The sequence below is a fragment of the Cebidichthys violaceus genome, unplaced genomic scaffold (assembly GCF_023349555.1).
Source record: "Cebidichthys violaceus isolate CVI_PGR_0920_01 unplaced genomic scaffold, fCebVio1.0.p SCAF_25, whole genome shotgun sequence".
Taxonomy (NCBI): Eukaryota; Metazoa; Chordata; class Actinopteri; order Perciformes; family Stichaeidae; genus Cebidichthys; species Cebidichthys violaceus.
This window is the reverse complement of record NW_027176428.1, coordinates 827,236-848,386: the sequence shown is the minus strand read 5'-3', so window position 1 is coordinate 848,386 and position 21,151 is coordinate 827,236. Positions and strand designations below refer to the sequence as shown.

At 46.9% G+C, this 21,151-nt stretch overlaps 2 protein-coding genes across 2 annotated transcripts in view; one reads left to right on the top strand and one right to left on the bottom strand.

Annotated features, from left to right (window-relative positions):
• ncoa3 (nuclear receptor coactivator 3) overlaps nt 1-13,278 on the top strand; it is a 28,716-nt gene extending 15,438 nt beyond the window's left edge. Inside the window, exons 2-22 of the mRNA XM_068719991.1 lie at nt 1,321-1,425; nt 1,640-1,800; nt 3,089-3,189; nt 3,399-3,573; nt 3,724-3,915; nt 4,039-4,125; nt 4,440-4,583; nt 5,411-5,558; nt 5,666-6,261; nt 6,352-7,304; nt 7,396-7,519; nt 7,666-7,911; nt 8,120-8,332; nt 8,522-8,639; nt 8,937-9,108; nt 9,491-9,853; nt 9,969-10,211; nt 10,324-10,579; nt 10,673-10,865; nt 11,026-11,275; nt 11,430-13,278. Coding sequence (XP_068576092.1) covers nt 1,340-1,425; nt 1,640-1,800; nt 3,089-3,189; nt 3,399-3,573; nt 3,724-3,915; nt 4,039-4,125; nt 4,440-4,583; nt 5,411-5,558; nt 5,666-6,261; nt 6,352-7,304; nt 7,396-7,519; nt 7,666-7,911; nt 8,120-8,332; nt 8,522-8,639; nt 8,937-9,108; nt 9,491-9,853; nt 9,969-10,211; nt 10,324-10,579; nt 10,673-10,865; nt 11,026-11,275; nt 11,430-11,441 — 4,833 coding nt within the window. The 5' untranslated portion in view covers nt 1,321-1,339 and the 3' untranslated portion in view covers nt 11,442-13,278. The remainder of the gene's footprint in view (nt 1-1,320; nt 1,426-1,639; nt 1,801-3,088; nt 3,190-3,398; nt 3,574-3,723; nt 3,916-4,038; nt 4,126-4,439; nt 4,584-5,410; nt 5,559-5,665; nt 6,262-6,351; nt 7,305-7,395; nt 7,520-7,665; nt 7,912-8,119; nt 8,333-8,521; nt 8,640-8,936; nt 9,109-9,490; nt 9,854-9,968; nt 10,212-10,323; nt 10,580-10,672; nt 10,866-11,025; nt 11,276-11,429) is intronic.
• Nucleotides 13,279-15,781: 2,503 nt separating this feature from the next.
• On the bottom strand, nt 15,782-17,035 carry id1 (inhibitor of DNA binding 1, HLH protein). Its single transcript, XM_068719992.1, is given in 4 exon segments — nt 15,782-16,358; nt 16,547-16,938; nt 16,941-16,992; nt 16,994-17,035. Coding segments are annotated over 4 exon segments (522 nt in total). The 3' UTR covers nt 15,782-16,322.
• Nucleotides 17,036-21,151: the final 4,116 nt, after the last annotated feature.

Sequence of the window (21,151 nt, the reverse complement as noted above, 5' to 3'; positions counted from 1 at the left end):
ACTCGTGTGTTTTTTTTAGGAGCGTTTTTTGTGTGTGTGTGTGTGTGTGTGTGTGTGTGTGTGTGTGTGTGTGTGTGTGCACAAGCATGCAGCAGAGTTCGTGGATAGATCTGGTTGTGCAGCCCCACGCTACAGCTCTGTGTGTGTGTGTTTCTGGGTGGGAATAGGAAAGAGCAGTGACCTTAGAGACTGGCTTCAGAGGTTTCCTCCAACATGAACTCTTGAGAGGGTCAGACGTGGGGCAATGCCAGAGCAAGAAAACAAGGGCAGGGTCCACAGCCCAGTGCTGCTACGCCCAGGGAGGGGAGGGAAAGAAGGGAGGGGTTGTCGTTGGATGGTATAGGAAGGGGGGGGGGGCAGTTAAAAGCGATTGAAAGAAAGAACGGATATAGCAGAGTATGGAGAATGCGGAAGAGGGATCATTTTTACTTGTCCCTGAAATGCAATGTGGAGCCTTGCCTGGATTGTCTCCAGGCTCCACAAGCCCGAGCAGTGTGTGTGTGTGTGTGTGTGTGTGTGTGTGTGTGTTTTATTATTTTTTTCCCAGTGCTGTCCCAAGCTGTTAGACAAAGAGGCAGGCTGGTGGATATGTGCCTTGCTGGGACAGTAGCTACACACACACAGACTGTGTTGTGGCATGCCTGTACATGCAAGCGTACTGGAAACGGTTTGTATGCACATGGTGTGTACGTATGCTGCTGCTGCTGCTGCTGCTGCTGCTGCTGCTTGCAGAGTGGTGTCGTTCTAGCGGGCAGGCTGGCTGAACGCAGGATGACCCATCTCCCCCGAGGCTTCAAATCACTACATCATCATCAGTCGCTCCTCGCAGTGGAACAGATGAGATTTCACTCCCATCAAGCACTAAGCAGGAACCAAGGCTGCTTTACTAACTGGATGGTCTACCCTCATAAATCTGTGTGAATCCACAATCTACTCTATCCCTTGAAGAATCACTTCACTTATAACCTCAATAGCTCGGGGATTTTGTTGATTTATTTTTTTTCCTCCCTTTTTATAAGTTGACACTAAGCTTTTGCGGTTTGCCTGAATTTGACGTCATTTCAGTGTGAACTTTTGCAAAGCATCGACAGCTGAGGGCAATTTCCAATCCACAACATATCCTTTGATTAGATTGCACCACACACATATGAGCATATAAAACCACTCTCTCGGTTCATTCCCTCTGATCATGTTGCAACGCCTGTATGTGTATACATATGTGTGTGTGTGTGTGTGTGTGTGTGTGTGTGTGTGTGTGTGTGTGTGTGTGTGTGTGTGTGTTTACATGTATATGTGATGTGCAGACTTTTGTGCTTTCAGGTGCTGATATGCGCTGAAGATGAGTGGCGTAGGAGACAACTTGTTGGAGCCGCTGTGCGCCGACCGCAAGCGTAAACTGTCCACCTGCGACACACCGGGCTTAGGGTGAGTGCTGTGGCTTCTGTGAACTGTCGATCATACAACATTCCACTTCGTCCGCCGCTGTCCTTTGGTGTAAATGTCAGCAAGTGCATGCTTCCTCCAGCAACCCAAACATGCCCCCCCCCCGCTAGCAAAAATATCGGAGGCATCCGAACCGAGGCCGTACGGTGACATGTCTAATCCCCTTGCCCCCCTCCTCCTCCCCACCCCCCGGCAGGTGTGACAAGCGTCGGAGGGAACAAGAGAGCAAGTACATCGAGGAGCTGGCCGAGCTCATCTCTGCGAACCTCTCCAACATCGACAGCTTCAACGTCAAGCCGGACAAATGTGCCATCCTCAAGGAGACCGTGAGGCAGATCAGACAGATCAAAGAGCAAGGTACCACCGAAGTACACCCATACACTCACACATTATTATCATGTATCATATTGTTGTTGTCGTTGTTATTATTCTGGTAGTGTTTGTGTTGTTGTTTTTTTCCCGTATTTGTTGTGGGGAGTAAACAGTGAATTAGACTGGATCTGGTGAAGCGCCCTGCTGCAGGACAGATGATGCCGGTGATGAAGTGGAGTGTTTGGTTCACGGCCAGGCTGCTTCACACTGACAGCCCGTTTGGCTGTTTTGTATTGCTGGGGGTAAACGAACACCAGTAATTGAGACCAGTCCTTGGTGGTCGCGGCTCAAGGCTGTCGGTGACAGCGAGTATCTGTTAGTGCCAGACCGAGCTTCTCTCTGGGAGACAAATGACACTGGTGACTCAGAAATCAGGCGTCTTATCGCTCCTGCCCGTCGGCCCTTTTCCAATTGTTTTGCACATTTGACATGATTGGATAAAAGAATATCTATTGTCTTCCAACTGTTTGAGCTCGCTTGAGTGTAGCTCTGTGAGGTTAAGTTGGTAAGGAAGAGAGAGGGCAATCATATTGGAATCTATCCAGAGGGTCACAGCTGGCTACTGCTGGCCCCGGTGTTATGCCGCGAGGTTGCCATAGTTACAGGATGGGAATGATGGAGCGCCTCTGTTTTTCTTCTTTTTCTCTTCTCTGTCTGTTGTCCATTTAACACACCTTTTCCCTCCCCGTGTTTACACGTCTTTGCTCTTTGCAATCAGTTACCCCTGTGTCTCCTTTTTGTTATGTCAATCACTGCTTTACTCTCTCTGCTTGCTCATACAGGGAAGAAAATTAAATCAAATCCAGGGTCATATTATTTGTCGTCTTGCTCGGTGTCTCGCGCCACAGATGGTTCCTCTATATAGAGAGCCATCTAACAAAGCCTCAGACACATGCTGGTTTTATAAATAGAAAGGCATGCTAGTCATTCATCCGTGACTCACGCTGCCACCTGCTGGCCTGGAACAAATGCACGTTATTTCCTGGTATTAAGGAAGCAGCTCCCACAGCTAACTGGACGTCATAGAGTGGCCGCTGTGAAACTCTGACCAACAGAATGATCAGGAAAAACACTACAAAACAACATCTTAACGGGTCATGTGCACTTCTCCAAATGAAGGTCTTCTGAACAGCAGCTGTTCTACCCGAGTTACACCATGGAAACTGTTTGCAATATGTGAAGTACCAAATAAAACGAACACAAAGAGCTAGAAAGCTGTTGTAAAATGACAATTCTCTTCATCAGGAGTGTGATGTGCTTCGTCTATCTTTAGGAAAGAGCTCTTGCAGTGATGACGATGTCCAGAAGGCGGACGTGTCTTCCACTGGTCAAGGGGTCATTGACAAGGACCATCTGGGACCGCTGCTCCTACAGGTCAGCTTGAGGAAAATCACTGGGGGGCAAAAGAACAACTCTTATTAGCTGCCCCTCCCGTATGCTGGACCGGTGCTTCCCCGTCATTGATAGAAATGTCTCAGCTGGTTTATAGAAGGGCAACCAATAGTAACCAAACATGGTAAATGTTTATTTTCATACGTCTTCTTCCATTCAATTCTCCCTTTTTGTGGCCCTGTTGTCTTCAGGCCTTGGACGGCTTTCTGTTTGTGGTAAACCGAGAGGGCAACATTGTGTTTGTGTCGGACAACGTGACGCAGTACCTGCAGTACAAGCAGGAGGAGCTGATCAACACCAGCGTGTACAACATAATCCATGACGAGGACAGGGAGGAGTTCCACAAGAATCTGCCCAAGTCTAATGGTGAGTCATGGGTTTATAACACGTGTGGGTGCAAACACATCTAAGATCACACGTACCTAGATGTACGCTCAAACGCAGTCACTCTCTCACGCACACAGGCGTATGACTAATTTAACTTGTGTTCAACCTGTTGCCTATTTCTCTTCACAGCACCAAATGGGGCATCGTGGGGTGGAGAGGCACCCCGGCAGAAGAGCCACACCTTCAACTGTCGAATGCTGGTGAACTTTGTTCACGGTCAGAGTCATGGGTTGTCGGAAGAGAGGCCTGGGGGCCAGCGCTACGAGACCATGCAGTGTTTTGCCCTCACTCAGCCCCGGGCCATGATGGAGGAGGGAGAAGGTAAAAGTCAGACGTTCTTGGTCTAAACTTATACATACGCACAAGATTTTCCTAAGTTTCCAGTTTGTCCCCCCCAGCGTTATCCAATGAGGACTTAACATTGCGTTGTCTCTTTGCTTTTAGATTTACAGTCATGTATGATCTGTGTGGCACGACGCATCATTGCAGTAGAGAGGACGGAGAGGTTTAGCACACGCCATGAACTGTCTGGTAAGTTTCCACTGTGCTATGACTAATACATGCAAGTACATTTCCATAGTGTGTTCATTTTGTATACATGTGTCACTATCATTGGAAATGTTTTTGTGCCTATTTTAAAAAATCAACAGTAAAATAAACATTCTCCACTCGTGCTCATTACTTGTGCTGATATGACGATGTGACCTTTCAAGCCATGTCACTTTTAGATATTGAGAGATGTATACGCCATAGATTCTTAATTCCCTTAGGCATACACACTGCCTCTAAAGTTCACTTGCATCATCATCCTCTGTGTAATCCCAACGGTGCGTCTTCTGTCGCAGGTAAGCTGATTGAAATCGAGCAGCACACCTCTCTCAACACCACGATGCGTCCAGGCTGGGAGGACCTGGTGAGGCGCTGCATGCAGATGTTCCTCCATCGAAGCGAGGGACAACCGTGGTCCTACAAACGGCACTATCAAGATGGTTTGTAATTCTGACCCTTCCTACCATTTAACCTCCCTTGTCACTACCACTCAGTCGCTACCACAAATGTTAGCTCCATTAGCAGGTGTCTGCCACAGCAACTTTATTTCCGCATGGGAGGGAACGCTTGGCGAAGGCATCAGCCGTTATTAAAGGCATCAGGTGGGCAGGTTTGAGCATTGTGAAGAAGGCTGCACAGACAAAAGTGCACAAGGAATGTACCAGAACACAAGTCGCCTCGTTAAGACGTTTGGTATGTGGGACACGGCCCTTGCTAGATAATTAAGAGGCTCAAAGCATTAATGAGTCATCTCTAGTACAACAGCAAACGTTACCGCATTTGTAAGACACATTGAATAACACTCTTGACTTCATGGGGTGGCAGGAAGAAAACAATATTTTAAATCTCTACACTTACTTTTCCGTACTGTTGTAACTCCTGTGTAATGTACCGAGTCTCTGTGGTTTGGAGTTTTGTTCCACACTCTTTATTTTTTTATTCTTATTCAGTGAGTTTCCCATTAGCAGCTTTCAGACGGTGATCACTGGAGGCTACATGGCAGTTTTATTTGTTCCCAACATTAGCGACTATAGGTTGAGCAACAGCTTGTACCATTGTGTTGTGTGTGTGTGTGTGTGTGGGGGGGGGGGGGGGGGGGAGTTTGACTATTCCCAGCACTCAAAGTACAGAACAGCAATTACCCAACTATATGGAGATTCAGCTTAAGTCCCGGCCACAACCTGAGACAGCTGTTTAGAAGCGTTTTCTTTTTTTATGTTGCGCATGCTTTGTCCTGTGTTTTTAATTCTACCTTTTTCTACTCTAGCTTTCCACACTGGCCATGCGGAGACCCCACTCTACCGTTTCTCACTCTGTGATGGCACCCCAGTCACAGCCCAGACCAGAAGCGACCTCTGCAGAAATCCCAGCACCAATGAACCGCACTCTTTCCTCTCCACACACTTGCTACAAAGGTGCAACTTGCAGGAATTATTTCTCCTAAATTGGGGTTGTATTGTGTTGTACGAGCTTAAACTTTGTTCTGTTTTAATTTTTTGTTATCTGCTGTCTTCCCATGTAGGGAGCAGAATAGTTATCGTGGAAACCAGAGTGGCGGTATGAGGCCTCAAAACATGCCTGTGAACAACCCCAACCAACCCATGAACATGGGCCCAGGAGGGGGCATGGGCGTGAACAGGGGCTACAGCATGGCTGAGCAGGGCAACGTGCCACAAAGAGGAGTGCCTCCGTACACCGGGGGCAACCGCATGAATCCCATGAACCAGATGAATCCCATGCATCAGATGAATCAAATGAACTCCATGCATCAGATGAACAACATGGGTCAAATGAATCAGATGAACCAAATGAGTTCCATGCATCCAATGAGCTCTCCCATGAACCAAATGGGGCCCATGAATCAGATGGGCCACCATGGCATGCATCCGCAGCAGCAGCAGCAGCAGCAGCAGCAGCAGCAGCACCAACATCAGCAACATCAGCAGATGGGTCAGTTCCATGGAGGTGGAGGTGGACCCGGAGGTGGAGGGTACGGGATGGGAATGACCAGTCCCCCCCAGGCCAGTCCGGGTATTAATGGGCCCCCGCACAACGTCATGGGTTCACCCAGAGTCCGAGGAAGCCCCAAGATGGGTGCCAGCCCCTTCTCTCCCGGAGGTATGAACCAAACAATCACAGCTTCCTAACTCTCACATTTTGTGACACTTGTGTTATTACATTGGATGTATCTGGTTGTGTCTTTTGCAGGTATGAACTCTCCCATGAGCTCCAGTCACCCTGGTAACTCTGGAGGAGGGACCACCTTCTCCAGCAGCTCTTTGAATGCCCTCCAAGCTATTAGTGAGGGAGTGGGCAATCCGATGCCCTCCCCCCTCACCTCTCCTCCCCCTCACAAGCCTGACAGCTCCCCGAGCATCAACTCCACCAACCATGCAGCAGGGGGACCCTGCAAACCAAGCCTCCCAGCCTACTCTGACTCCAAGAGCCCGGGCAGCTCACTGGGAGCTGGAGGAGACCAGCAGTCTCAGCAGAATCCACACACCCCCACCAGCGAGGGCCCTCCTGACAAGCCCGACAGCCAGGCCAGCAGAGAGGCGGGACCAAACGGGGGAGAATCCAACCGACGGGTCCCTGACACCAAGTGCCACAAGAAGCTTCTGCAGCTCCTCATCACCCCTACAGATGAGCTGGTGCCACCTAATCACACGCCGGGCTCCACGCCCGAGGCTAAAGACGGTACCGCCGGAGTCACCAGCCCCTCTTCCTCAACGGGAGTGTCCTCCTCTACGGGCGCTGTGTCTTCCACGGGCGCCGCAGGACATTTAACAAGCCAGTCACTGCAGGAGAAGCACAAGATCCTACACAAGCTTCTGCAGAACGGGAACACTCCCGACGAGGTGGCTCGCATCACAGCCGAGGCCACCGGGAAGAGCAGCCTGGAGTCGGGCGCACAGGAACCTGGGCCTGCAGCCGCTGGAGGGGTCAGGGGATCAGAATCAAAGCAGGAGCAGCACAGCCCCAAGAAGGAGAAGCCCCACGCCCTCCTTCACTACCTCCTCAATAAGGACGACTCCAAGGAAAGTGGTGATGTCAAGCCAAAGCAGGAGGAGCTGGAGGGGAGAGGAGCTCAGGGGTCAGGGGTCACCAGCTCTGACCCCCACTGCATGGATGGGAAGGTCAAGTTGGAGCCGTCGGATGAGGTAAAACGTTAGAATAAACGTTTGTTAGATGTAGTTGGAAATGCCCACTAGAACATTGTTGTCTGATCGTTGTTGTGTCTCGATGGTTCAGGCGGAAACCCTGGAGACCATTCTGGGTGTCCCGAGGAACAACCCTGGCTTCTATCCAGAACCAGACTCCAGAGCAGGGAAGGAAGCGGGAAACAAACAGGGAAACGGGCCCGACAGTTTACACGGTAAGTCAGTCTATTTGAGTATCATGATCAAATCTTGCTCACTGTGGAAAAACACAGAGGAATATGCATGTTATGTACATGGTTCCTTGTCAGGAGCAGTCTTGGTCTGGGTATGTAATCCAACGTTGGTATTGTGTGCGTTTCAGATGGGGAGAGAGGCCCCATGCCTCCAGCTCAGCGCAGTGCCTATCAAAGAGCCTTGTCCATGGACGCAAAGCCCATGGGTGGAGAGGGAGCTGCAGTAGGAGGAGGAGGCCTGGCCGGGAGACGGAATGTCCCCTGTCCCACTTTGGTCAAACAAGAGAAGATGGACGCTCCGATTCGACCTGGGCTCGTTCCCAATGGCTTTCCAGGGGGCATGGGTGTGTGCCCACCACGGGGCAACCCAACAAGTAACTTAAACACTTATTGCTTAGCATGCCCAAGACAGCCTGGCTTTCTACTTCCCAAAGAGTAGACCGCATGGGGATATTTGTTTCTTTTCATTTGGTAGCTAAACCCACCGTATTTGAACGTACAGAAGCCCAGGGTCCAGTATTCACTGTGTTGCTAAGCTTACTGATGAAAACACTAAATGTTCATGGTGTTTGTGTTGATCAGGAGGTATGGGCAGGGGAATGGGAATGCCCCAGCGGCCTCCCATGTCGAGCCCAGGGGACTGGGGGATGCCGAGGTCCAGCGGCAGCCCCGTGACCGGACCAGGACACCCTGGCATGGGTCGCTCTGGTCCAATGGGAGGACCCATGATCAACCGGTCCAACAGTGTACCCGGGAAAACCAGGTCTATGCTGCAGCAGCAGCTCATGGATATGGGTATGTCTCATGTGGTGTGTGAAACTGAAACAAGTGAATGTCTGGTGCTTGTACTTAATTGGTACTTTATATGATAAAGTAATGCAATTATCTGAATTGCGATCATTTTCTGGGAACTGACTGGTGGATAATTTGACTCATTGTATCCACTCTATATTGATCATACACTACACATCTTCATCTCTGCAGGTACCAATGAAGCCAATATGGGCATGAGCCCGTTTGGTGGACATGGGCCCCCACCTCAGTCCCCGTCCTGGCCAGACTCTGCAATGGGACTGGACAGGCCAAAGACTAAAACAAACAGGTAAACTTTCTGCACTGGTCTCAACTCTGTCCCTCTGAATTTTTGCCAACTTGGACTTTAAAGGGAAGGTTTGGATGTTTTGACATGGGGTTGAATGGAGTACGTATCCATAGTCCGTTTATTACCTACTGTTCACATGTACCTCATACAACCCCACTTCAAAACATCCACACTATTCCTTAGATTATGGTGTATTATCTCTAAACTAAATCCAGACGCTGGTGTTTATGGTGTCTGGGATTGAAGTCTTGTTTCCTTGAAGTGATTCAACATTTCTGCTGTCGTTTGTCGTGTTAGGGACCAGTTTGGGCACCCCCTGGAGGAGCTGCTGGGGCCCCGGATCAACAGCGAGGGCCCGAGTGATGAACGGGCACTTCTTGACCAGCTGGACTCTCTGCTCAATACCACTGATGTCATTGCTCTGCAGGAGATAGACCGAGCCCTAGGCATCCCTGACATAGTAGGCCAGGTACAGCACTCACCACAGTAAAGATAATCTTTTGTATAGATAATAGTAACACATCAACGGTGCTGGCACCAATGGGGCATGAGCCCAAATTTACTTCAGTTCTTCGAAAAGTAATTTTAATTTATAACATTATAAACGAATGAAGCAGAAAGTGTGAACTTATAAATTCAATGCTATTTTTATATGTGTAGTTGTCTATTAGATGGTTCTATTTAGACAATTGTGTTTGATGTGATGCCCATAACTTAATGTTATTTTGCAGTAAATGTTTTTAAGCTCCAGATGTTTTGTACTGTCAGTAGTTTAATTACATTGATACCCTCATCCAGCTTTACATTTACTCGTCCAAACTAGCATGACATGCAGCTTCTCTGTATCCTAGAACCATAGACCTGAAGGCCACCATCAGGGTCCGGATCGAGGCCAGGGTCGGGGCCCACCATCGGAGCCTTTCCCGGGACCAGGCTCCTCCTTAGGCATGGACCAGAAACCCATGTATACCCAAGGTTACCCCGGGCCCCCAGGGCCCTCCTCTATGGGCATGCAGCCGGGCTATGGTGGCAACGCGATGCAAGGCCAGTCTCCTGGAGGCTTCAACCCCATGATGAATCAAGTGGGCCAAGCGGGGGGCTTCCCTGGCATGGCGGGTATGGGCAACCCCCGCGCAAACATGATGCGACCTCGCATGATTACTGCCACCAAGCCTCTCCGACTGCAACTGCAGCAGAGACTGCAAGGACAACAGGTGATCACACAGACCCAAATATCCTTGTTATATTAAAAATTGAGCAGGTCAGCTTGTGTCTTCAGTTGGCAAACAAACTGGCATATTTAACTCTCAATCTTGTCTCATCTGGCAGTTTATGAACCAGACCCGACAAGTCTTGAAGATGGAACAGGCCCCCGGAGGAAGCTCTGCAATGCATTCAGGCATGCAGCCCGGCATGCAAGCCGGCATGCAGCCCGGCATGCAGCCCGGCATGCAAGCCGGCATGCAGCCCGGCATGCAAGCCGGCATGCAAGCCGGCATGCAAGCCGGCATGCAGCCCGGCATGCAGCCCGGCATGCAGCCCGGCATGCAGCCTGGAAGCATGGCTGGTCAGGTACGTGATCAGCACTTCCTCACATCTACTGTAGTGTGCATTTGCTTTTTAACAACATCAGCCAGGTCACCATTTGTGAGATTGAAGTAAAAACATTGATGTTGGTCTGCAGCCTGGTTTCCTGAACGCCCAGATGATGGCTCAGCGCAGCAGGGAGATGATGACCATGCAGATGAGAAGGCAGCGGATGATGATGCTGATGCAGCAGCAGCAGCAGCAGCAGCAGCAGCAGGGGCAGGGCCAGGTAGCAGTGAGAGGCTTCAGCCCTCCTCCAAACGTCACGGCACCCGGAGGCATGGACGGCTCCATCGGAGGCCCCCCCATGAACCAGCCTGGACAGCAGGGCTTCAACTATGGAGCTAACTATGGTGAGTTGACTGAGACGGAGCTCTGTATCATTTCCTCCTCCATATTCGAGTGTCACACTCGTGACTCTCTCTGTTCTCTTGTTGTTGTTGCAGGGATGAACCAGCAGGGGGACCCATCCTTCATGGCTCCAGGAAGCAGCCCACCAGCAAACATGATGCAAGGGCGAATGGGAGGTCCTCCACAGACCGCCATGATGCCAGGGATGCAGGGCAATCCACAGGGAGGGCCAATGTACCAGTCAGGAGACATGAAAGGCTGGCCACAGGGCGGCATGCCACGCAGCAGGTATGCAGCGCCAGGCTTCCTTCAACTACATTATGTAGAGTCACCAATTATCCAAGTGCTTGTAGTTAAGCATGACCATTTTAGCACAATACTCAAAAATATTTTTCCCATTTAAAGACGCAAAAGTAAATTACTTACTTAATTTTTTCTTGGTTTCCAGCACATACCCCCAGCAACAGTTTACCCAGCAGAGCAACCAGGGTCAGTTTGGACCCATGATGATGAACAACTCCATGGGTGGACCCGGGCCAGTCAGCGGGGGACCCGGTGCGGGTCAGATGGGCCAAATGCCAGGCCAGAGGCAGGGCCAGATGCAGGGCCAGATGCAGGGCCAGATGCAAGGCCAGATGCAGGGCCAATTAGGCATGAACCCCATGGGAATAGGCAGAATGCCAATGGGACCTGATCAGGTAGGTAATACATTGTCACAGGTGTTAAGTGGCCTTATGTGATGGTCAGCTCATGTTTTTAAATACATTTGAGATATGATAGACATGGGAAGGAAAATTTGTTTTGTTCAACCCTCAGGAGAGTTTGCACATCTCACTGTTTTCCTCTCTGCAGAAGTATTGCTGAAGACCTGTGGCTGATGAGAGAATCTAGAGCCTTTCAGCTGTGGCGGAGCGGTCTGAGCCCTGAGAAGAGCTGGACCTACATACACACACACACACACACACACACACACACACACACACACACACACACACACACACACACACACACATAGTAGGAGTTCTCCAGCATAAAACGTGACGCAGGAGACTCTGCACAACATACTGCTCCTCCTGGAGGAAGCGGGCTACAGGGACAACCGACGCCTCACATACTGTACCCCTGTTAAGGTGATGCACAAAACCCCAAAATGTCAGCGTGTGTGTGGGTGAGCGCGAACGACCTGGAGCTGTTGGGCAGTAGTCAGCGTCCCGGCCCGGGCTGCAGAACGGGACTATGGTACAACTAGCTGTGGCTGCACTTTACCTGGAAGCTTCTGTGTGGAACAAAGATTGATGCAATATTTCTTCATCATTACAGCCTTACTAGAGATTCAATGCCTTCACAACGATGGGTTTCTTTCTTTTTCTTTTGTTTTCCTTTGGAATGCGCCTCATTCTTGAAGTCGTCGGAAGCTATAAGCACAGTTAAAACTATGTTATGCAGATCAGAGCAATAACTCTCGCCTCTATGCTTTAGACTGTAACTGAGCATCATGACACCTGTTATAAGCAAACAAATGGTACTGCAGTATTAGATGTCTCAAATGTCCTCTGTGAATATGAATTGTAAATATTCTACAAAATATATCAAACATGCTTTTTAAAGGCCCATTATTGCACAAAGTATGAGACCTGGTTGTATTTTTGTGTCCCATAGGTCAATACTGATTTGGTTGATTTTTTTCTTTTTTCTTTTTTTTTTTTTATGCTCCTTGCAAATATTGCAGGCGTGTTCGGGGGTTTCCTTCCCGTGTTTGTCATTTTTCTGAATGCTGTATTTTAAAAGTTTTCCGAAAAGTCATGTTATTCCATGTTTTAGCGAGGCACTTTTACTTGTGACGAGTATCTGATGAGTTGAAGGTTTTGAGCTTTCACGCTGTCAGGAGGTTTTATCCGAAAGTAGGCGGAAGTGAATTCTGCCGGGACGGTTGATTACATGAAATGATATGATTTTTTTCGTTGGGCTCTGTGTGATGTGAGCTGTGTGGGGTTTTTTTGTTTTTTTTTGTCTGCAGTACAGTGAAGACGGGAACACAAACTCCTCAGTGTACCAACAAGCCTGGTCCTTGCAACGGTCCCACCCTTCCCCCAGCTCTGTCTGTCGAGTGTATTTTTATTCACAGCGTTTTCTTTTGACTGTTCTTCTAAACTCGCTGAATCTACCTTCTCAACATGCGCAATCCAAAGATATTTTTCCACATCTCTGTATAGTTTCTGGTGTACATTTTTAACGACATGTGTTGTAGTAGTCTGATGGTGAATGGGTACATATCACGGATCTGTAAAAGCATTTGATGGTTTTGTACTGCAAGCATAAGGAGCATGGGGCTGAGGCTGTCGGTGCGAAGAGGACTGGAGACTCAACCCCACAGCAGAACGTTTTTACATCCAGAAAAGAAATAGAAAAAAAAACAACACAGCATGTTTTTGCTGTGAAAGAGAAATACCAATGGAATGAAATCCACTTCAAAACATATCAATATCTCTTCTATCTGTCAGGAAGCAACTTTTATGTCCAGCTTTTGTTACTTCATGGAAAAAAAGGAACTTTGTAGAGTTTGAATGAAGTGCAAAAAAAGAGATCATTTGGTTTGTTTTTCTTTGTTTGGAGGTAAAATAAGCTGTCATTTTACAGGATGTATATTACAGATTTTTTCTGTTGTTGATATTGATGTAAATACAAATTTCTATTTAAACAACTTGGACTCCGGCTCTCTGATTGTCTTCTGATTCTTGACTGCAGTTTACCCAGCCGGACTCTAGCACCAGTAAATATCAGCCAGTTTATTACATTGACAACAGAGGCACTGATTAAACAAAAGCTGTTGGCTTATTACAAGATGCTCATGAAGGCCCAAATACTGAGATGCACTAACCTACAAACAGACAGCGGTGGAAGAAGCATCCTATAAAGGTAGTGATAGAACCGTATATTAATACTGTAGAAGAGATGTAATATACCGAGGCAGAGTGCTGCACTGTAAATATATTCCATTACAAGTAAGAGCCCTGAATTCCAAATTCTATACAAGCCAACGCTCAGAAGTATTAGTAGCAAATAGTAGAATTAGTCAATCTGCTCCTATTACCGCTTAAGACATTAATGGTTTGTTAATATTAATCATCATCGGTAGCATGTATAGCCGGTTGAGATTCCCAAAAATCAGGCCTCTCCTAAAGATCATCAATGTGATTTATGGAGCTGTAAAGAAGAAAAAACAAAGTGGAACTGCTAACAACTCTGAAATAGCAGCTGATTAAAATCATAACATATATATATTTTATATATAAAATCTAAAAAGAAACAAGTACTTGTAGCTGTCGGATAAATTCAAAGCACAACATTTCTACCAAGTAAAGTGCAGGTACCTCAAAATTATACTACAGTACTTTAGTAAAATGTAACCCAGGGAAGTTCACTTACTAACAGTGAGTCGTATATTTCAGATGACCGTGTTCTGAATGTAAAGTAAGCTAATATAGCTGTCTCAAACAAAACAAATATTTAGAAGTCCCAACACCACATGAACAGATGTTTTCACATCACTGTTAACACGAGGGGGCGCTGTTGTCCGCTAACGTCGCACACAGCAGCTCATACACGTTTATAATCCTGAGATTCACGTCATGCTCGCACGAGGGCGCTGACTACAAGAGAGTTGCGGGAAGGGACAAGAGGTTTGATTCATTTTTATAGACTGAGGGATTATAGTAATAATGATAATTAAGCATTGGGCGAATATAAAAATGCAAGACACGGTCCTAATTGGATTTAATGGCGAGACAATATCGAGCTTTACGGCGACCACAATAGCATGTTGTTCATTTTCTCCACAGCTCAGCCAGATTACGTAAAAAGGGGATTTGTAGATAATTATGTGTGATTAGAAATTCAGAGCTCAGAATTTTTTTTTCAGTATAAAGGCACACATTGAAGAATTGTATAAGCTAAAGATTTATGTTCTAGTACTTATGGACACTTCTCAGGCGGCTCAAGCAATGTTCGAGTTCTAAAAAAAAAAGGAAAAGAAGAAGTATATATTAATAGCACATTTAGAACATACGACTGTACTGTGGGAATCTCTACCCGAGAGCAACTCTCTCTCTCTCTCTCTCTCTCTCTCTCTCTCTCTCTCTCTCTCTCTCGGAGTGTTGGCGTGGTTCCCGGCCCATCTGCGGCCTGGCCCGTGGATTACTGTTTGTTAATGTTTCAATCAGCTGTGTGTTGAGGAATGTGGAGCTATTTAACCTGAACTTCCCCAGGTGTGCCGAGGCGCCGCTCAGTCTGGGCCCCGCCGCCCTCCCCTGCCCTTGGCACAAAGCTATCACACAAACACAATCACACACTGGCCACGCTGGGGCTGCAGCTGTGCGCATCGCACCGCAGGGAAATGGGAAAAACATTGCACCAGGGAGACAGAATAAATCTTATAACGAATCGCCTCGCCAAAGCCATTTTAACCCCTGCGGTGCCGGGAGGGGAGAGAGACTGAAACTGCTGATTTACACGATAACATATTGAAACACCATATTTAAATGGCTGTTTTATGGAGTTAAACAAACTTTTCAATCGTATTCATTTCAGCTTGTCCTGCCTAATAAACCAGTTATCTAGTTGTATTTATTTAATTCATTTGTAATGTGAATGTAGAATTGAAAAAAAAAAAACCAACATGTTTGTAATGACTGCGATTGTTTTATTTAATCCTAAACTTAATTTCAAACTGCCTCAATTTGTCAAGATCTTTAGACGTGACGATTTAACATGAGACTTCCTCTGGTAATGTGATACGGTAACGACCCATAGAGAGGCAAATTACCAATTTAACTGGCTGGGAGCCATTTATTGACCTCCAGTTTTAGTTTCATGTTACCTGAAAGACTTAACAGCTTCTTCTAGGTGTAGCACTTTTTTTTTTATTGACAACCACTTCGCACTCCCTTAGTACTCAAATCAGCATCAAGATAAGCCATTCCTATGAATATGGGTAGGTCTGCTATCAATCACAGGAATAATACGGCTATAACAGCCCATAACAACCACCAGATTGTGTCATGTTTCACATCTTCTAGTGGTTTCAAAGAAATCAAAACTGAGAATCTCCTGGTATTTGTTGTGATGCAGCATAATAACTTTCTCTTTCTCTCTCACACACACACACACACACACACACACACACACACACGAGGACACAGATGACGTCTTGTTCAAAAATAATTGTCTTGTTTTAATAAAAACACGAATAAGGTACATTGTAAGAAAACAATATTTTCACATACTGTGGCATTGTAATATACAATACAGTTTTGTCGCTCAGGAATCTGAGAAATTTACTTTTTTATCTTTCACAAAATGTTGAACATCTCTATATGGTTTACACAAGATACAAAGAGCGTAACAGAAACATTAGCTTTCTTTAGAAACTCTACAAGCAACCAGCGATGCTGGCTGCACTGAACATGTCTTGGTCCCCCGGCTAACCCAGTCTATATCTGGACTCCGCCGGTCTTCTTCTTCATTCTCTCAGGGCCCTCTGATGAATCGAGAGCCTTGAGTGACAGAGATCCTCGTCGCCGGAGAATGTCCACACAACGTCATTTTTCTAGCATTGGGAGTTTGAAACGTCCCTACACAGTTCAAGGTTTATTTTTTAATAGATGTGGTCGAGAAGTCACATCAGTTAGCCTTGTTCGTTCTTCGCGGTGAGCGCTTTGGGTTGATGGTGCGATGCTCCACGAGCTCTTAGCGGCACATAATCCTGTCGTCTGAGCATCCATTCTGCAGGGGGGGAAAGGAAAACAATGGTTGATTAGTACATCTGCTTTAAACGGATATGAGACAAACCGGTGCGCAAAACAACTTTTACGCACGGCCATGGCATTTTTACGCACGCGTACTGACGTTCAAACACACCGAACAATGACACTGAACCGTTTATTCTGCAGTATATGTGAAAGGATGTTTACCTCCACTGCGATGCTAGCGATCTCTGCGTTCAGGGTGGTCAGCGGTGTGCGCGTGACGCTGCTGGCGGCGTGATGGCGGCTCTTCTCCGGCTCGTCGAGCTCGACCTGCAGGTCCCAGATGTAGTCGATGACGTGCTGCAGGATCTCCACTTTGCTGGCCTTCTTGTTGGTGGGCAGTGTGGGCACGAGCTCCTTTAACTTGGTGTAGCAGCTGTTCATGTCGTGAAGGAAGGCGCTCATCTGCTCGTCCAGCAGCGGAATCTTGCACTTGGCGATGCTCAAGCTCTGCTCGGACAGGCAGCGCACCATTTCCTCGCCGCCGACTTTGCTCTTCAGGGCGCAGGTAGATCCGACAACCTTCATGATTAGTGTAGAAAGTGTAGTTTCCAAAGATGTCGAGGGAATGCAATAAAGTAGTTGAGCAATGAGGCTTCTCCTCCTCTTAAGAGATCTTGGCAAGATTATGTTGACAGTTCGCAACATCCACATGGGCAAACCTCCTCGTCTTTATAGCAGAGCAGGAGTCGGGGGCGTGCCAGATCCGTCCTGTTTGAAGACAACAGGCCAATGGCACGGCAGCGTTTGTATTGATGGGTCGGTCCACAACAGCGCTCTGAGCCAATGACAGCTCTCGCCTGGTTATCGGGATTTACAATCTGTTTGAGGGATGGCGTTACAAATGGAAACAAATGTGTGTCTTTTATGGGTAATATGTGGGAATCCAGCTGTCCATGGCTTGGGGACTCTGCAGGTGTAGATAGCCTGGGGACAGTTAAGGGGTGGTGAATGCCGGGGTATGCACTGTGAGAATGTGTGTGGGATGGGACAGGATGAATAGGATGAATGGCTAATGATAATTAGGCTACCACCGTGCCCCAGATTTGCCTCTCACAATTGCTGCAGATGTGGATGACAATAGTACAGTCAAATAAGACAATTGGTGGCATAGAGTGGCCAAACAATTCTGGGAAAACATTCACTTTTTGTTAACTTTAATTAGTTCAGGATGATGAAGTTTGTGTAGAAAATAAAAACTGTATTTCGTATAACAGTGTGGAATGCTAAAGAGATTAACAGTTTATTCAATTTATTTGAGGACAGATTGTTGATTGTTTTAGAAAATATGCTGCGAACCCATTCCCACACCACTTCTCTCTCCCAGGACAACATCTCTGCTTTTTTTTTTTTTTTTTAAACTCAAAGCTCCCTTTATGCTCACAAACTGCACTTTTTTTCCCCTTCGCAGCACAGACTCTCCTTTTCCTGGTTCCTTGTGCTGAAGGAAGCCCAGTGTGAGCAGCAGCTTCACGGATTCCTTCACATGTTTCTGCAGTGTGTGCTCAGCCTTGTGTGCACACTCAGATCGCATCGCTCTGTTCCGAATCTTCCCCCCAGATTGTCCAAACAAGCCCGAGCAGACTGGCAGGCGCCAGCGCGGTGACGTCACCCATTCATCCGAGCCTTGACGCCTGTCAGCCTGGCGCCGCTCGGGCGGTCTCCATGGAGACGTCAAACAAGAGAGCTCGCACTCCGCACTCCTCCATTCACCTGCGTGGCGCGCGGAGCCCCTGAGAACAAACCGGCTCCGGAGCTTTGTCGTTCATTTATCACTTTAAAGCAGCGGGGTGAGATTACCGCCCAGCGCACCTGCAGAGCCCGGGCTGTCAGAGGAGGGGAGAGGCTTCGCCATTATGTTGTTGCCGCACTTTTACACAAAATAACTGTCGCATTCCACCACATCGCCCTTTGACTTCTGCATGTCACATGTGGTTACTTAAAACGTATTTTTTTTAATTATTTGATTGCATGCATTTTATTTGCAGTTATGTAGTTTACACCTTTTTTTTCCAACATGATCATTTATTATGAAATAGTGTGGACTACATCATGCATCTAATTAATGTCAAAGGTTATTTAAAGATAATTTATTTTTTATTTTTTTAGGAATAACAAAATAAGTGAATGCAAATCCCATTTTTATTACTTCATTTACTGATGTATTACTTCAATTAACTGCAAAAACCCTGTTTTCTCTATATTATTGCAGCAGCTAATGGAAGAAGTATTAGGATCCCGTACTCAAATAAAAGTAGAAATGCAAAAATAAACTCTCCGTAAGTTGCTATTGTTCCAAAACGTACTTAAATAAAATTCTTAAATATTATAAGCAAAATGTGCTAAAGGTGTGAAAAGTTTCAACACTCATTAAGTAAGACTATCAGTGTCATATTGTTGTTTATTAAATAATTAGATTACTGATCTAATGTCTGCCATGTATTTTAAATGTTGTAGCTGGCCAATGTGAAGCTATTCTTTATAGTTTGTACACTGATCTGAATGCTAATCTATAGCATTACATCACATCAGAATATTTAAAGTAACCAGTAACTTTAGTGGTGAAATACAGTAAACAATTAGTTTTTGTGCTCTGAAATGTAATGAAGCAGAAGTATAAAGTAGCATAAAATAAATGAAAGGATCAGAAACATACCAGTTAATAAATGCATGTTTTTGCAAATCTTAGATTTAGTTTAGAGTATCATTAATATTCTAGGTATTGAACAGACTGACACGCTGCACAGTTTCCCATCACTTTTTAAATTCATTTGCATATTGAGGGACTTCAAAACAGCTTGTTCTCTTCACATTTTAATACAAATGCCATTTAAAGAGCCCCTTTTTTTATATCGGCACAGATCTTGTACCAGACCCAAGATAACATCGGTATTGCTTTGCTGTCTTGTAACAAAGTTAACTACCACCGAGCTCGTTTCTTCTCGCTGTCGAGAGCCTGTAAAAACTTTTTAAGAAACTTTCTTTTTTTTTTCTCTTTCTCTTTTTTTTGCCCTCTGTCCTAGGTCGCAGCTGACAGGGCGGAGAGGGGAGAGGGGGGGAGAGGGGGGGGGGGGGGGGGGGGGCAGTTGGGCAGAACAATGGGAGTGCGGTGCAGGGATTGTGGGAGAGAATCTAGGCTGGAGCCACAGTGTCTGGAGCGCCCCTCCACTCCCCTCATCCAGCTTTTGTTCAGCTGCAAAAGCTATCAGCACTTCCTACTGACACCAACAATAACTCCACACAGCTGGGCCCTTTTTAGCCTGTTTACAGCACATCAAGGCGAGGGGAGAGGGAAGACAGAGGGACGAGGCAGAGGAGGGGAAAGAAAAGTGAAACATATTAGCTCCTGATTTTAACTGACAGAATGGCAGTGCCCTCTCCCAGCTCCCCTTTCCCTCCTCCATCGCTGACACAGAATTCACCTCCCAGCGGACTCATTACATGTGAGCCGATTATCACTCGCTATTTTATTGCTGCGACAGGCTACTGTTTGTGACAGTGCTGCTGCAACGTCCTGCCTGCAGAAAAGGCAACACTTGTCTTTCTTTTGTTCAGGACATTGTGCTATATTTGTTCCAGCACACAAACCGGTTTCCCAGTAGTGTTTTTTCAGGATAAATTGTTCCATTTGTAGGGAGGGGAAACGTTATTAGCTGATACGCCCTCTTTATCGCCACAGCGAATAGATCTACAAAAGCACACTTGCAGGAAGCTGGTGCGGGAATTTACTCAGAGGAAATTCCAGCGATGCTTTCACACTTTTGCTGCTGTTATTATTGCTGCGGGGACAATAAGTAGAGTGCTTACTACTTCCTGAAACATGAAAGTGACCGAAGCACAATAATAGTAGAGGAGAATAAATGGTTTTCTTAGACGGAGGATTTTACTTCAGCATGATTATTGAGAGGCACTGATGAAAAGAAATGTTCAGGAATTTGATTATGAGAGGAGAGCTCCACATGCAAGTTTTCAACAATTTTTACTCACATGCACACAAACACACACACACACACACACACACACACACACACACACACACACACACACACACACACACACATACACACATGGGCCATCTCCTCGCAGCTGTGGGATTAGTTTCCAGTTCCCTGTCACGCTCTTCCTGTTTGCTTGATAATGATCACACCTGTGTGCAGGTGTGTGGAGAGGCTCACATGGGACTGGGAGGGGTGATTGCGGTGTCGGATACAAAAACGTTTGCCGCACCACAGCGTCACATCTCTATTCACAGCTGAGTGATGATTGACTAGTGGACATTCAGGAACCATCAGTCACAGGTACAGGTGGAGGAAGTTTGCGCTAAATGGGAGGTTTTGTATACTGTGTGTGTCACGGCTTCTGTGGGTGTGCGTTGTGTTGTTTTTTTTCTGCCCTGGATTCCTGGTATGTCCCCGCCGTGGCCTGGCACCTCCCTGGGCCGGCCAGCCTCTGTAATGACTGAGGACCGGTGGTTTGGAGTCACTTCCTGTGGGAGTCCTGGTTCAGAGATGTGTCATCAGCAGCACAGACCGGCTGGAGCCTTCGCCGCCTGTTTGGTGTTTTTCCTGTGTGCAGGCAGCAGACTGGGTGGGTGGATAGATGCCCTTCCCTGAGAGCCAGGGGCAAGTTACAGGAACACTATCTCCATCTGATAGTTGATGTGCGGCGAAGCCTCACAGAGATCCTTGAAGCCCCACAGGTGTCCTCTGCTCTGTGTCCTTGGCCCGGGAGGACTCGCAGGGACAGCTTGGTCTCTCTCTATCTCTTTCT